Source organism: Orbicella faveolata, unplaced genomic scaffold (genome assembly GCF_042242905.1).
Source record: "Orbicella faveolata isolate gen_17 unplaced genomic scaffold, um_ofav_v1 contig_12, whole genome shotgun sequence".
In the NCBI taxonomy this organism is placed as follows: domain Eukaryota; kingdom Metazoa; phylum Cnidaria; class Anthozoa; order Scleractinia; family Merulinidae; genus Orbicella; species Orbicella faveolata.
Window position 1 is genome coordinate 4,181,455 of NW_028301539.1, and position 16,253 is coordinate 4,197,707.

A 16,253-nucleotide genomic window follows, 5' to 3' on the forward strand; every position below is an offset into this window, starting at 1 on the left:
CGTTCAAAAGACACCCAGCAGAGTTTTTAAGTGGAACGTCTTAAACCATACAAGAATGCAACTCGAGAGCTTCAAAGTAATGTCGCAGTATCTGACCCGCTAAAATAACATATCAAGAGTGATAGCAAATGACACGTGACATTGCTTCGTCGATGACGTAACGGAACATGCTTTCCTAAACGGGGAAGGGTGGCAAACCATAATCTATAGAATTCTCATTATCAAAACGGCACTTAAACAGTGTAAAATGTAAATATGCCTTGTAAATTGGGAAAAGATATTTATCTTATTAGTTTTTAAACTGTCTAATAAGTCACGTGATCCTTTTTTTCTTTAATAACCAGTGTCTATTTAACATAAACACACATACAAGGCTAATTAATAAGTCGCATCCAGGTTGCGTCACAAGAGTCTCCGAAATGTAACTGAGGCCCCATCTACACTACGCCGGATGAATTTGAAAACGGAGTTTTCACTCTGAAAACGTATTAAATGTTTTCCGTTCACACTACGCCGGAAGAATTTGAATTTGAATTTGAATTTGAAAATTCGGGTAGGGAAGTATAATCGCATAGTTATCGTGACGCCATTGTTTTCGAAAAGCTCCGTTTGCAAACTGTTTTCCGTCCACACAAAACGCCGGCCATTTTAAATTCCTCCATTTGGTGAGAGTTTTCGAAAAGCTCCATATGGACATTTTTCATGACGGATTAGTGTGGACGGCAGGCGTGACCGAAGAAATAGCCTGCGTAGCAAGCGTTTCTGTGGGGTTCGGGAGCAAAGAATTACTCGCCCCATTTTCTGCGCAGACGAAACACCGAAAATCCCGTTCCCCGGTCTTTCTTTACTTCCAAACCCCACGGAAACGCTTGCTACGCAGGCTACCGAAGAAATAAAGCTGCGTTGTCAATTTCCTCTCTCCGCGTTTTGTGGAGCGTGTGTACGGATTATGTGATTGCTACGCCACTAAAATGCGAGCAGTTCGATTCCGCGGTCATTAAGTGTTTAGAAAGTGCTTACAAACCCAGCGAAATTAGCCATCTGTCAAGAGTAGGAGAGAAGAGAACGTAATTGTTTTATTCTTACCAAACTTCGTGATACAAAAGATCATACTTCATTATCGGAAAGTACACTTGTTATAAAAGTCGGTAAAAAGAGTTTTAACCAATGAGAGAGTTCAACAAGTGAGTTCAGCAAGTGCGTCATAAATTTTGCTGATTTAATGTCATCCTCTGCAAAACAACAACGGGAAGTGGCCAAGTTCTACGTATTTCGGAGAACGTGAACCCGGACAAAGGCTAGTTTCGTTTACATTTCCTTTTGGAATTGTTCGCTCGCATTACATACCTGTATTTTAGTTTGAGCAGGTTTTTAGATCGACCTGTTGACAAGAGTACTTAACAGATCTTGATAATTGCGAAATTCGCGGTACAGACGTAAAATATAAATTCAATTTTTGATAGACGAGGCGTCCTCCATAATTGCTGCGTTCTTGGTGTCGCAGGCGTCATTGCTTAAGATTAACATCTATTCCCTGAGGCCCTCAGAAACCCGTTCACTTCTCGGAGCAGATAATTAAGTCTGCAGGCAAATATCTGTTTTTAATTAAAAACTGGGTCATCGGATAATGCCATTCAAGAGTTTCGTTTAGTTTATCATCATATATGGTATATGAGCAATTATACCATGCTCTACGCGTAATTATTGGGGGGCGTTTTTATATTTATTTTTCAGAGGTCCACACGTGCGTACGTGCGTGAACGGTTGCTACGCCACTGAAATACAAACCGGTTCGATCCTGACGTCATAACATTTGTGGAAAGTGCTTATCAACAGTCCTTTAATCCCATTCATCAAGTCCAGCGAATTCAGGGAATTCAGTGGCGAGTGCAATCGTTTGGAAAGGATAAAAACTGCGTGCAATACAGTGCAGAGCTTTCCGAACTCCTTGACGACAGTAATGGATTTAATTTCACAAACACTTACTGACAGCCATCGACCGAATGTGAAATATCTCTTGCATAGTGTACATTGTTAGGAATTTTGCTCTCTTAAACGTCTTGGAATAGATACTGATATGTATCTATATATTTTGGCGTCTTGGGCGATTCCGTTAATATGACTATTCGACGATGATTAATTCAGGATTAAATTAATGGTATCAATTTTCTTTTTAATTAGCAAGAAAACTCACCTTTTCTCAGCGATCGTTTTGACCTTTCGTAAACCAAGTAAAAGAATTGACACCTTCTCTTTGTTTGCAGACACTTGGTTTCCGATTGGCTTTCTGTGAGTCAAAAAAATTATAAGGAATTCTTAACGCTTGAATTTCGCGAGCCAAACAGGAACAGGTTTCACAGAGAAACTATATTTTCTCTGCCTTTCGCCTGGCGATAGGCTGAGGAATGGAGGACAGCAATACTACCGCAACCGTTGGTGTCGTAAATTCGTGCGGTGCGGTTAGCTAATGCTAATGCGTTGCCACGAGATACTATCAAGTCAGCCGTCTAACAACTTGGTCAAGGGTGGCAACGGCAAAGAGAACGTCAACAAACAAGCACGTGCGTCATAAATCATTTTGTAGTTTTCCCTGCTTAACAACAACAGGAAATGGCCGAGTTATACGTATTTTGGAAAACGTGAACCCACGCTAGGGCCAATTTTTCATATTACCTTTTGGAATTGATCGCTCGCATTGACCAAATTTTATCCGATGCTTGTGTCAAACTCAATTTTTTTTTGTATTACATATATCTTCTGTTTTCGTCTGAACTAAGTTAGCAGTATAAACACTTTTAAAGAGCAGGGATCTGAGTTAGCGTAGAATTCCCGAATGCCATCCCTTTGCTCTGCCTAAGCCCCCTTCTTTTCAGGTAATGACCAATATGGGATAACGTTGAGAAAACATGGATGACTTTGTACAAACGAGACCAAATTGATCATGAAACTTCATGAAAGTAAGAGTCAACAATGGACTTAAACAAATAATTTTTTTAAAGATGCAAGGCTTCTCAAAAACCAATTTTTCAACCTTTTTTGGTTGGCCCAGACCTTTTCGTCGTGCCTTTAATTGTGGCATATGAGGATGAACGAATCGTGTGAATTTTATCTGATGTCAAAAACTATGTTTTCAACCTTTTTTGTTGGCCCAGACCTATTCGTCGTGCCATGGGCGCGCCATTTATTGTGACATATGAGCATGAACGAAACGTGTGATTTACATCAGTAATAAATCATTAAATGTTTGACTGTTTACAAATGAACGCTTCTGAATTTATTTTTAAAATGAAGGCTGAGAGGGATAGACATCTGAAGCCCTGCCGGGTCAAACGACGTATAATATTCGAGGATAGTTAAATTCTCCCGGACCTGTTATCGACTATCACGCGCCGTCTGACTAGGGCTTTGAAAAGGTCAATGGATTTAATCCTTCTGTCGTCACATACCGTCTTATTTTTCAAACATCACAGTAGACTATCGGTACAGGATTGATATGACGTGTACATAAGCGAAGGCATGAGCACTGGAATTGAAAATTCTTACTCGGACACATTCTTGTTCTGCTACTCCAGTCTAACGGTCGCTTGATACATATCAACCGAAATAAAGTGTTAGTCAGTCAGCAGCGGTGTGCGATGTTGATTTGTCACGTATACCTCACGGGACAGTCATCATAGATTCAAACGTCCCGTGTGCTACCCATTTTAACCCCCACCGGTTTATGGCCGCCATGGGTCTTTTGAGCCATGACCTTGCATAAGTTCTGCTTTTCCGTTTCTTCGACTGTCTACTTTATGTCTTCTATATCAATTAGCATCTTTCAAGGTTGTTTTAAGACCCTCAGCATTCACGGTTGCTTATGATTGTGGTTCAAAACTGGCATGGACCTAATAGTCACTCCTACACGCGCGACATTTCACGATCCTCCTAAAAATCCTTCGAAAGTTTTCCAATCTCCAGGGGTATGCAAATGGATTCACGGCTGCAGTGGTCATTACAAGAAGCCACTGAATGTCCCTTATCCAATGAATAAACACACAATCGCAATTTGTGCAGAGGTTGATGATGTAAACAAAAATACACGATGGGAGATAAAAAACTACAAACAACAATATTACAATCACCAGTGTTTTCGTCATTTTCTTCTCCCACATCATCAACTGTTTCATGATCAAGTTCTCTTCAGTATTGTCGTGCAAGTCGTCCCATTGTTGCATCTGGTGTTGCAAATACTTCAAAATCTTCGCGTTCGTAAAGATCAGCGTAGCGATGGTGACAGCTACAGTAGTGTTCGCAAAGATAAAGCGATGTATGTTGTACTCCACAAAGAAGTAGATCATCGAAAGGAGAATGGACCCAATCCACTCGACAACGGAAACCAAGAAGGCCTTGACAGGGTTGAGCCTGGTTTGGTAACTCAGTGGGTGCATGATGGCGAGATAGCGCTCTAGCGCCAGGGCTGTTAGGCTGAGAAGTGACGCGGTGCACAAAATGAAGCGCACTACTCGTAGTAGCGAGGTAAAGTCTCTAGACTGCCCCTGTTGAAGTCCCTCGAGGATGTGCCATATCGTAGACAAAGGCCCTAAAATGAGTCCAACGAGAAGGTCCGCAATGCTAAGATTCGCTACGAAGTAGTAAAACGGTTTCCGCAAGTCTTTGTAAGGATTCCAGATGACAGCAACAACCACAAGAGAGTTTCCAACAAACGCAATGATACTAATTAATATTGAAGATGAGGCCGTGAAAAAGGACAAATAAGTTGGAGGTGTAGCGTTTTGGCATCGATCTATCCCAAGTATTAAGGACATTTTCTGCTCACAGCCGCTGTACAGGTTTTCGTATGACCAGATTTTTGCGGGCAACCGAGAGGGACAGGCAATTCAAAACACTCATGTATTTAGCGAGAGTGTCGAATATTCTCTAAATGCAACCTTCTCTTCATTGTCACGAGTTATTTGAGCATCGATCACATGAAGTGTTTCGAAATTGGCGGTCACATTCTTGGATACGCCGGTGACGGGGAACATTCTCTTGGATGCAGTGTCGTCACGAGTTATTTGAACTTTGTTCACATGAAGTGTAGTTTCGAACATTCAAATTATTGGATACGTCGGTGAGGATGTTTGCCGCTTTGGTTATTTCTGTGGTGTTCGTTAGTTTAACATAAGCCATTGGTTTTTCTAATCTCTAATAAATTTCTCTCGTTATGAAAATGCTATTCCTCATTGTGATTTACAGTTAACTGTTAAAATTGATACAGCATGGCTAGACCATGAATAGACCCTCTTTCGCTTAGTTCGTCGCGAGTGACTCGGACGCGAAAGAAACCTCGAGGGAAAAAAATGGCCGCGCGATCGAAAACCTGGGGGACGAGAAGGCACTTTCCAAGCGGGAACCATATTATGTGCTGGCCTAGAAAATTTGATGGAATACTTGCCAAATCTTAATTATATTGTTTAACAGCCATTGCTTCGTAGATGGGCACCCGGCTTGTTGAGTCCCAGTGCATGACACAGGCTCGGAACTGGGGCTGATCGGGGATTGGGCCGTTTGTCAGCTTACTCACTGTGAACAGAACGTTTTAAAGATGCTTTTTTTAACAACGAGCACCAAAGTAAATCAAAAAATAAATAAAAATAACTTTACTTACCCTCAGTCTCGGCATTTGTGGCACAACGGCTAAAGGGGCCAAGTAATAAAGCGACAGAAAGAGATGATTTAAATTAAACATTACGAGGTTAAAACCAAGCCCCAACTTATTGAAAAAGGTAGGGGAGGAGTTGAATTCAGGTCTACTGTGAAAATAATTCCAGCTAGTGAACAGAAAAGGAATTGAAACCGAGAATATGGATTTACTTTATAGAATGTTTGTTGATCTGATGTTGTTAATGATATAAAAATTGTTGTTTGCTTTACTTTCTCATAATTTTTTAGTTGGGACGATATAATGTGCTAGCTGAGTAAATCTGATGAAATGCCAAAACAATTTTATTTACTTCTTACTTACTCTCATGACCCAAATTAAGAAAAGCAGGTAGCTTAGTATTTCGCTGAACCTCTGTGATAAAAAGCGTTGTGGGTTCTTAGCTAAGCTCCTGAGATAACTTGACCGAATGCTCTCGTATGAGGCGGGTCATCACCGAAGAGGGGCCTATCTGACAAGTCTGTTCATTATTTTGATCTCCGAGGCTTGATCAAAATAAGAAAATGGTGTGGCATATGCATAGATTGACCATCAACACGGTAGTGATTGAAACTTAGACCGTATGTTGAATTCCAATCTTTATTTAAACACCACCCTGTAGACATAAATTGTGGTTCTGGTTTCCACACATGATATAATTATGCCGAAATAAACAATTAAAGTAACTAAACAACGCAATTAAATTTATAAAGTACTGATTTTTTTCCTCAGTTCAAAGCAACTCAGTATAGCACTTGATCCGTTCACAGTAAACTGGGCGTGGCTAGAAAGTTTACGCCTCTCAAAGGTTACTTTCTCTCGATGTCAGTCCTGTCCGGTTACACTCCCTGCAGAATGTTGTGCTGTTGTTTTCAAGATCTAGAAATTGGTTACAAGTCAAGATGTTAGTCAGCAAAGATGGTGGTGGGAATACTAGCGAGTAGTCCCACGGTCTAGCTAATATATCTGGCAATGGAAAAAAAAAAGGAAAAAAAATCAAAGTTTGATTTTAGAAATACACATAGACGGATTTTGAAAAAAGACCAATTTTCCCCTTGGGCATGTAGTGGACTATAAGGCGGGACTCCACATAAAAGGGGCACGGTTTCCGGTGTAAGGTATATAAAAGGGTAGGATTTCACGAGTTGAAGTACAGAGAAGGACCGCTTAGGGAAAATTTTATTTATTTTCTTGAGTAATTTTCTTATTTTCTTATTTTCTTATTTGTAAAACATATATGTAGCTACATTACTTTCAGTACAGATTACTTTCATCACCAACAATACTTTTACTTTGCATGACTCACACTTATAAAGTAGTTTTGACTTAAAATGTCGAAAAATAGCTATTGGAAATAGCTAGAGTGACTCGGAGAACGGAGGGCGATGAAATAGCTCACGTTTTAGCAAAATTAAAAACGGTCAACTCATATCAAAATTACCTTCCTGACAAAATGCTTTTCCATTTTTTTGCTGTTCTTTCCGCAAGAAATCTTCACATTGGACGCAAGTGAACCCATGTCCCACCCAAAAACGCTTCTGAAACCTTGCACAAGGTTTTGTTTTGCCTGTGTTCGGAAAGAAGGATCGAAACAGTCGCCAGCAATGCTCTGCCAACTTTCGCTCTTTCGGAGAGAACCTGGTTTGACAACATCTGAAAGAAAGAAGGAAGAAACTAATGGAATACGAGTTGGAATTCTCGAATGAGTGATTCCGCTGTTGCAATTATGGACAATCTACGACGAAACGTTTGTGAAGAAAAGCATTTGCTGGTATTGTTAGAACTGAACTAAGAAAAACTTAAAAAAATAAAATAAAAGACCATTAGTATGAGGGTTTGTGATGATTTAAGATGAACACGGCATTAGCTTTAAAACACTTTTATCGCGTTTTTATAACCACAGGGATACCCACCCGTACAGTTCGGCCAAGGCAATTCCTGTGACACACTTGGGCGGTGGTCCCAAACGTACCATTCACCAGTTGATTGACAAATGTACATATTGGCGGGAATTCTGCTGAAGTCCTTGTTCAGATTACACTGAGGAGTGCACGCAGTCCCGCCTAACATGTCCGAATGTGCGCAGGACATTAGTCCGTTCAGTGGCGGTTGATACGATGCACATATCGGACCTGAAATTTAAGAAAACTATTTTGGGGGGAACTAAAAAAAAAGTCAAGAAAATAACAACTTTTAATGTACGCTTTGTGAGCTCCAATAGGCATGGGTTTTGAAGTCAAGATGGCTGGATATTGGCCAAGTTCTTTTTTTGCGTGTTTATGGACCAGGTCCACAAAAAAGAACGATCAAACCATTCAGTCCTGCCATCTTGACCTAACAAGCTTGGTCACTAAAGGGTTTATTATATGGAAAATGAACATTATTTCCTCGCGGGACACAGTGGGTAATCCCGAGCGGGCGCCATTTTGCTCACTCGGGTAACCAATCACAGCGCCGGATTCGGTTCATCTTGCCGGCATCGCGGAGCTAGCAATATAATTATAAATAATCGATGGGTCCACGTCCTCACTGTTTAAATTGGTGCAAGAGTCTTCCATATAAATCATTCTATGAAATCGTGAGAGAAATAGGTGTCGTAACGAACCTGAAACAACAATGGCAAAAGTACAAACAGCTTTATTTCCCGATCGGTCTGCGGCCTCGTATTTAACTTGATATCGACCCACTCTGAAGCCCGAGCCTTTGACAGATTCTGTAAACAAAGCGACAGTTTCTCCAGAGTTATCCTCGTAGATTGGCAGAGGCCAGTCAACTTTGACAGTGTCTCCAGCGCTGGTTTTCTTTACGTGTATGTCCTTGGGGCAAGTGAGTTTGGGGGGTTCGTCATCTAAAAAAAAATAAAAATGAAATATAGCAATGTTTTATTTCTGTTATGTTTACGGTTGTCTTCTGCTTAACGCACACTGCCGCAGAAGCATACTCGAGTTTATTTCGCCAGTCAAACCACGCTTTAAATGTGCACTAAACCAACATTAAGTTAACTTACAGCAGTTTCGTTTTGTTATTCACCAAGCCCAGAGCATTACAGTACATTTTATCACAGAAAGCAGTACCGCATTTAGTTTAACATGGTGGTAAACACCACAAAAGCCAGTAGTTACTCTAGTTACCACTCACATATCTTTTTAGTCTTTTCCATAACCATGTGTAACAAATATTTCGCTTTCTATATTTATAATAGTAATGTAAAATTAGTAAATAGTGCAAAATAAAGACGTCGAAGTAGTGGACAACTTATATTGCATCCTTTGACAAAGGAACCTAAGGGAAGATTTGTTACCACGAGGGTCTGGATTTTGATTCCGAAACCTCATTAATCAGGTAAATTTTCAGCGATTATATTTTTCTACTGTCGGTTAAAATTCCAACCCATTTCTCAGCTCTCAGTAAATTTTGCAGATCTCAGAACTCAGCTACCACCTAAAAGTGTTTCATTTCTCAGCTGAGAGTTAAACGAACTACGTCACGGTTCGCGCATCTTGAAAAGCGTAGCCTTCACGTTCGACGTTAGTTATCTCCGTTAATATTCTTCTTGGTCCTTTATGGTTTATTATTATCTCTTTGATGTTTATCTATCTTAGTAAACTACTGTTTCAGGTTCTCTTCAGTTTAAATGCTATTTTGTACGAATCCAAAATAACTCAAAATACCGTGGCTGAGCATCTTTAAGAGTCCCTGTCCATAAATATGGGAAATAACTCGGCAAGGGTCGAAAATTCGATTTGGCTCATATTTTTACGGTAGATAGGCTAGGGCATGACAAAAACTACAGGATAGTTTTTTTGGCAAAATATCCTTTCATTTCAAAGAAATATGCAAATTACCAAATTCCGTTAAAATCGTCATTTGACGCACCATTTTATTAAACAAGTTTGAGAGCCTCGCATGCAAAACCACATCATTCTTCCGTCTTTAAAACACTTAAATATTTTTGTGCAATGTTTAAATGTGTACCGGGTTGATTTTAGGAAATGTTGCGGTTTTTGTTGGTTGCAAAATAATTAAATTTCGAAGACATGTATTTCATTCACTTAAAAGTACTTCGTAAAAATAATTGATTTTCACCATGTGCGAAACCTTCAAATGGATTAAGCTTCTGGTGGTTGAATCGCAGAAGGATGGTCTACAGATTCCTGTACAAATTTCTTTGGGCAAATGATTGTGAGCGACGCGAGAGCTTTTCAAAGTACGTTAAAAATGCAGATATTTGACCGTCCGTCGTCAAATTTCAGTTTACGGGTTAGACATACATTTTAGCACGCGCCACATGTCTTGAGCTATATTAAGTTGAAATAGACACAGAACTGATAATTTCGAAATGTTCTAACCTTATTTGCGGTAAAAGGCAGGTCCAAAAACCGAGTTGACGTGTTTCCGTCACCATTCGTCGCACATAAAGCAGAAGGTTGCTTTTGTTTACACTACGTCCGATGTACATCGCCAACTGTCAACTTATTTAATGGTCGAATACCATGAATCTATGACCCTCTTTCGACACATATGATCACCACTGCATCTAAGTCAAAAACGGCTAAGTGATTTGTAGACAGTTGCTTGCTTTGCACTCCACCAAAACATTACGTTTGATCATCGTTTGATCTATTGCTGCTTGAATCATTTGCCCAAAGAAATTTTTACAGGAATCTGTAGACCATCCTTCTGCGATTCAACCACCAGAAGCTTAATCCATTTGAAGGTTTCGCACATGGTGAAAATCAATTATTTTTACGAAGTACTTTTAAGTGAATGAAATACAAGTCTTCGAAATTTAATTATTTTGCACCCAACTAAAACCGCAACATTCCCTAAAATCAACCCAGTACACAATTAAACATTGCACAAAAATATTTGAGTGTTTTAAAGACGGAAGAATGATGTGGTTTTGCATGCGAAGCTCTCAGACTTGTTTAATGGAATGGTGCGTCAAATGACGATTTTAACGGAATTTGGTAATTTGCATATTTCTTTGAAATAAAAGGATATTTTGCCAAAAAAACTATCCAGTAGTTTTTGTCATACCCTAGCCTATCTACCATAGGAATATGAGCGAAATCGAATTTTCGACCCTTGCCGCGAAATTAAGAATTTGTCTGATTTTTACAGGCAGGCACTCTTAAGTTCTGACCAATCCTCAGCTATCAGTTAAATCCCTTGTGAAGTGGCTCAACGCGTAAACGAGCTCTGTTGTGCCAATGGCCCATTCCCTATAGGGGTCTGCATACGAGCCAAGTGGCCCGTCAGGCTAGAGCTTATTCCAGTTTCTGTAGCATGAAGCGACAAGAAGTATTTCTACACCCCCCTATGCTGGATGGGATGCTAGTCCATCGCAAGGTTACACCCAGCATTAAATTCGCCGGTACCCATTTGTACACCTGGGCGAAATAAGGCACCGTGAGAGTAAATTGTCTTGCCTTCTATGGGATGTGCCTGCAGGGAATCATGGTTGCTGTTTTCATCATCTGAGACCGGATATTTGTTTTGATGAATGCAACTACCATGATTCCCTGCAGGCACATCTCATAGAGCATCACCTCATGGCCATTCAGACCTCGAGTAATAAACAATGTGCATGTATTCCTACCAATAATAGTGACTGTAAAAACGCATGATTGTGAATTTCCACTCCTGTCCGTGGCCGTGTAGATTATGCGTGATGTGCCGATCGGAAACTCGTAAGGAGAGATGGTATCTCTTGGGAAGCTGGTAATTAATGGTGGGTAAGCCGAGTTATCTCTTGCCATTGGCCATCTCCATTGCACTTTCCTAGTTGGCTTGCTGGTGTCTGTGCTGGCCAGCACATCATCAGGACATTCTATGTTCGGTGGCTGGTTATCTTGGCAAAGAGGACATGGGATAGCTTATTAGAGAAAACCTCCCTTAGTGGCTGTAGCTATGATACTGATTATGGACGTCTCTTAGGCAGCAATCGCTTTTTTTCAACAAAATGAAGAGAGCTAGCTTCACTAAATATATCAATATAAAAAGTAAAACGAGATCTGTTTGAGTACTGATAAACGAGGCCAAAATAAGCCGCATGGGAGATGACAGAAATAGTTTGAAAATAGTTTATTTTTTTACTGGTAACCTTAATGGTAAACAGATCCTATGGGAGAAAAAGTTAGGTCGCAATATTTAAACTGCAGTGGTGACGTTTTATAGTTTTTGACCTTTAAATGGATTTCCATTTCTAGGAATTGTTAATACAGGGCAGCTGATGCAAAACGTATGCCTCACATGCATAACTGAGGTAGATGAAGTGGTGCTACCTGTACTTTCATTCAACTGTTTTGGAAGCTCACAACTGTACGTCGAAAAGCACCTTACCCTGATAATCCTCTAGGCCAAATCCTGCCCGCTCTTGATTAGTAACCAAAACTGAAAACAAAAATTAAAGAGAGTTTAACAAAAAGAGGCGTGTTTATAGGCGCGTGAGAGTTAGTGCAAAGTTCTCTGTTGTATTTAAAACTGAAGGGAGATTATGGGAAATAGCTCCAGTTAAATCCCACAAACACCTTATTAAATTCAGCTAGAACGTTACATGAACTCTTTCCCTCACCTTGCTGATGATCTTTCCTTATCTTTTACTAACTTACAACAGAAGAATAGCGACCAATTTCCGTTAGAGAAAGCTACAAACCCAGATCCTAGTTCATAAGTACTAAAGCAATGCAACACAACAACAGTAAGAATCAATGCACTCGGTAATATCTATCTCGCTGTAATTTAAAAGCTAGTAAATAATTATTGCAGGCATACTGAATGAGAAAGAGAAAGCTCATTTACTGTGCTGTATTTCTAAAATAGTTTTGGTTAGGATATTTCATGGCGTTAAAATATCAGCAGTTGATCTAACCAAGACAAGCTGGATTACTGACTTCAGAGAAGAATCGAAGAACAATTTTTTTAAAATAATAATAATAATAATAATGATAATAACAAACGAATTTTTAAACAGGATTAACCCATCAGTATTTGAAAGTTCTGTTGTCATAGGGGTCCTGTAAGACTTTTTAATTGTTATCTGAGTCCTTGAAAACAACACTCAGCATTTTCACGGCTTGAAGTTAAAACTGGCCCACAATACATACAAATTGCTTTGTTTTTTAAAAATAAATATCTTATCGCCAGCTGTAGAAGGTATGTTTAGAAATCATTTCTAGAAGACATTTGTAAGAGGTATATACGTACATTTAAAAGTACTTTTCTGTTACCTTTTTCCATCGTGCAGATAGTGAAAAGAAGTACGCCAAAGTGTGAAGTAATCCACATCGTGTGATTATGACAACCAGGCAAACCTAAATGCATAAGTTCAGAATTGAAAGATAGATCTGGACGTAACATGTAAAACACGAAAGACCGTGTTTGACTACATTTCCGAACACCGAGAAGAGAGTTGAAAATAAGGCGCGCAGCGGAGTATTTTTGACGAACTTTGAGGTGTTTGGAAATGTGGTCAAACACTGTCTTGAGTGTTTGAAGCTAAACCTAAGGAGGAAATTTCCAATTAACATCGTAAAAATCTATGCTAACTCAGATATCCAAACACCGTCACGATCCTGATTTCCTTTGTTCAAACTTGATGGATTATCAACGAGTTTGAGAAAAACGTCTTCAACACTGATGTACCCACTGGCTGATTGTTGCCTGTTTAATATCGAAGAATTCACATCATTAAATGCTTTCCTGAGGCACTAGAAAGGATGTTAAGCCACAACACCTGAAATTTTTATACTTTATATTGTTTTTAGTGGTCATCATTACGTGCTCACAGTATAGTATGGGCTTACAACTCCATTAACCTTTTCCCTGGTAACGATTCTGTTTCAGTTGCGAATCAGTTAGGGAGGGACACACACGGACGGATTTGAAAACGCAGCTTTATTTCTACGGTTCGGCCTACCGCCCACCCTAATCCGACAAGAAAACAGGGCTTTTCGAAACCTCTCCTCAAACCGGAGGAATTTGAAAATGCTGGCTGTGCGTTTTACTGTGGACAGAGCACATTTTGAAAACGGAGCTTTTCGAAAACGATGACATCACGATAGTAACGTGATTTCCCTCTAGAGGTTTACTCAAACACAAACGAGCGGTGATTGTTGCGTTTTCAAATCACTCCTCCGGCGTAGTGTGGACGTTGCGTAAGGCTAGGATTCTAGGTCGTGCATGTCCACTGTCATGATACGTTTTCATATCTTTTAAATTATTTTGACGCCTATTTTATTTCTCAAATTAAATCCATTTTCCTTGGAATCGTTGATTTGTATGACGTTCGTAGTATTTTCTATTTATACCGAGATTTATTCCCTGCACCCTGAATATAACTTAAAACCGCCGAGTAATATACTCTTATTTTGATCGTTTTTAATCATTTATTAGGCCTTCAATGTTTTCAATGAAGATCTTTTAACAAGAACATATCTTGTTAGGAATGTTATCAGGAGAATCTTCAGTGACAGGTTAATTTAAAATTCATTTCCGACTTAATGTACAGAATATTACACAATGGTTCCATGTTTCCTGTTAAATGTTGACATTTTGAAAAGCATTACGTGGTATTTTAAAAATTGATGATTACAAAACGACTTCTTTTTGCGTTGCACTTTATATGTACGTTAAAATTGAGTTTAATTTTGACAAATGCAGGAAGGTTATCGTTGAAAAGTTAACGGCTCATTTTTGGGCAGTTTTATATTATGATCATTAAATATATCTTCCCGCTATTTAGCACTGAACGTGAAAATCTTTGAAAAGTAAGATTTATTTTTGAAAACCCTTAAGTGGGGAGACAAGGAAAAAACACGGGGAAAACAAATGTAAAGCTCTGGGGAACTAACAGAAGTAGAAACTCGTGGTAATATGATTATAAATGATTCAGTTTGCACAAGCGGTTTTTTTTTTTTTTTTTTTTTTTTGCATTGATCTTAATAAGTTCTAAAACAAGTCAACGTGAAATACAATGAGAGCGGAAAGAAAAGACTTTAACGATAGCACAACTTAATTGGAGTACTCTGAGGGTCTGAACTAGGAAACATGCGATAATCTTTACTTTAACTTCTGACGAAAATTCAAAAGAAAAAAGTTTGATTAACACTTAAAGATCTTAAAATGTGATGGCTCAGAAAGCCAATGTTGCAAATGCAAAAGGACGGATATTTGGAGAACTGAATTGCTTGGACAAATTACATAAGACAAATTGGTTGACATAAATTTCTGCTTGGTCGGTGAAGCAAAGGATGGCTTTTATGAAGTGACTTAGTGATGAACGCGGATAAACAGAAAATGAGTGAAATAAGATGAATCCTCTTGTAACAGGATACAACGTATGTTATTGCATACCAAGAGGAACTATCTCGTCAAACGTGAGACATGAAATGCCATCTTTGAGACTAGATGTCGCACCAAATGACTTTAGGACATAAGTTATAAATTCGATGTTTATGTGCAGAAATTGTGAAAGATTGAAAAATATAGTTGCGGCCTAACCAGAATGGGAAATAAAAATGGAAAATTCTAAATATGCCAAACTTTCGTTTGTCGGAATCTGACAAACAAATGGTAAAATATTGTTCCGGATGCCTTTTTTTGTGATTCATTTCCCCCTTTAGTCGAATTACTGCCTGAATTGTGAAATCAAAAGACATAATGAAAAATCGTACTGTTCTGCATTTCCTGAAGACCTGGTGAATTTCAACTTAAATTTATATTTTGTCTTCAGAAAATGTAATTTTCGTTTTTGAAAACAATTTGCATCTTTTGTGGTTTGTGGTTTCTTGAGTAATCTTAGTAACCTTAAGTTCACTCAATAAGTCACAGAATTTGGTTTTAACTGCAACTAAGCTTATTGTTAACCAGCCAGACCCTTTGCTTTCACGAAAGCAATATCAACTTTTTTGAGTGGGTTTTAGGGCCAAACTCACGTAATGAAGCAAACTCAACAGACGATAGAAGATCGAGAGCCACCACACCACCCTAAAAGAGACATTGTTAAACCTCATTAAAACAGCACTTACAAGACTGGAAACTTCCGTTCACTTTGCTTCTTTGGCGAAGTTGTACCCTTCTTTTACAAGCACTGCGCTGATATTAAACCTCCTTACAAGTTGAAACTCTGTGGAGATTTTGGGTGAGTCTTGCTTCACTCTCTTTTAAAGCGCCCTAATTATGTGTTGATATAATATGAAACCGGCAGGAAAAAACAGGAAAAGAGTTGTTTAACAACCCGGGATCTGATTAAACAGATTTTCTGACACCAGCAAACTAGAAAACAACTAATTCCAAGCTGTGTATATCGCATCGTATTTTTACTACCATTGCTGTCTTAGGAAAAAGCTGCGCATTACCCTTGATATTTCCTTCAAATTCGCTTCCAAAAGAATTAAACAATTATCATTGAACATTGTAAAACCAAATGATATCATCAAGACTTCATTATTTTGAGATAATTATGCGTATATCACGATGAGGAGTTAATTGGCTAGGTCCCAGGTCCTTCACTTGCAAGGGATGGCCAGGTTTGGGTGAAGGGCTTTCAACATGACATATGGAAATG

At 39.0% G+C, this 16,253-nt stretch overlaps 2 protein-coding genes across 2 annotated transcripts; both read right to left on the reverse strand.

Annotated features, from left to right (window-relative positions):
* Positions 1 to 1,030: 1,030 nt before the first annotated feature.
* Positions 1,031 to 5,613, reverse strand: LOC110063768 (alpha-1A adrenergic receptor-like). The gene is made up of 2 exons (XM_089282137.1): positions 4,125 to 5,613; positions 1,031 to 2,287 (listed from the first exon to the last, which is right to left on the reverse strand). The coding sequence occupies exons 1-2, from the start codon at positions 4,806 to 4,808 to the stop codon at positions 2,201 to 2,203; spliced, it is 771 nt and encodes a 256-aa protein (XP_089138263.1). The 5' UTR covers positions 4,809 to 5,613; the 3' UTR covers positions 1,031 to 2,200.
* A 656-nt stretch (positions 5,614 to 6,269) lies between these two features.
* LOC110063600 (sushi, von Willebrand factor type A, EGF and pentraxin domain-containing protein 1-like) lies at positions 6,270 to 15,856 on the reverse strand. The gene is made up of 8 exons (XM_020770591.2): positions 15,715 to 15,856; positions 12,916 to 12,999; positions 12,029 to 12,079; positions 11,286 to 11,537; positions 8,289 to 8,531; positions 7,597 to 7,815; positions 7,125 to 7,336; positions 6,270 to 6,562 (listed from the first exon to the last, which is right to left on the reverse strand). The coding sequence occupies exons 2-8, from the start codon at positions 12,971 to 12,973 to the stop codon at positions 6,509 to 6,511; spliced, it is 1,089 nt and encodes a 362-aa protein (XP_020626250.2). The 5' UTR covers positions 12,974 to 12,999; positions 15,715 to 15,856; the 3' UTR covers positions 6,270 to 6,508.
* Positions 15,857 to 16,253: the final 397 nt, after the last annotated feature.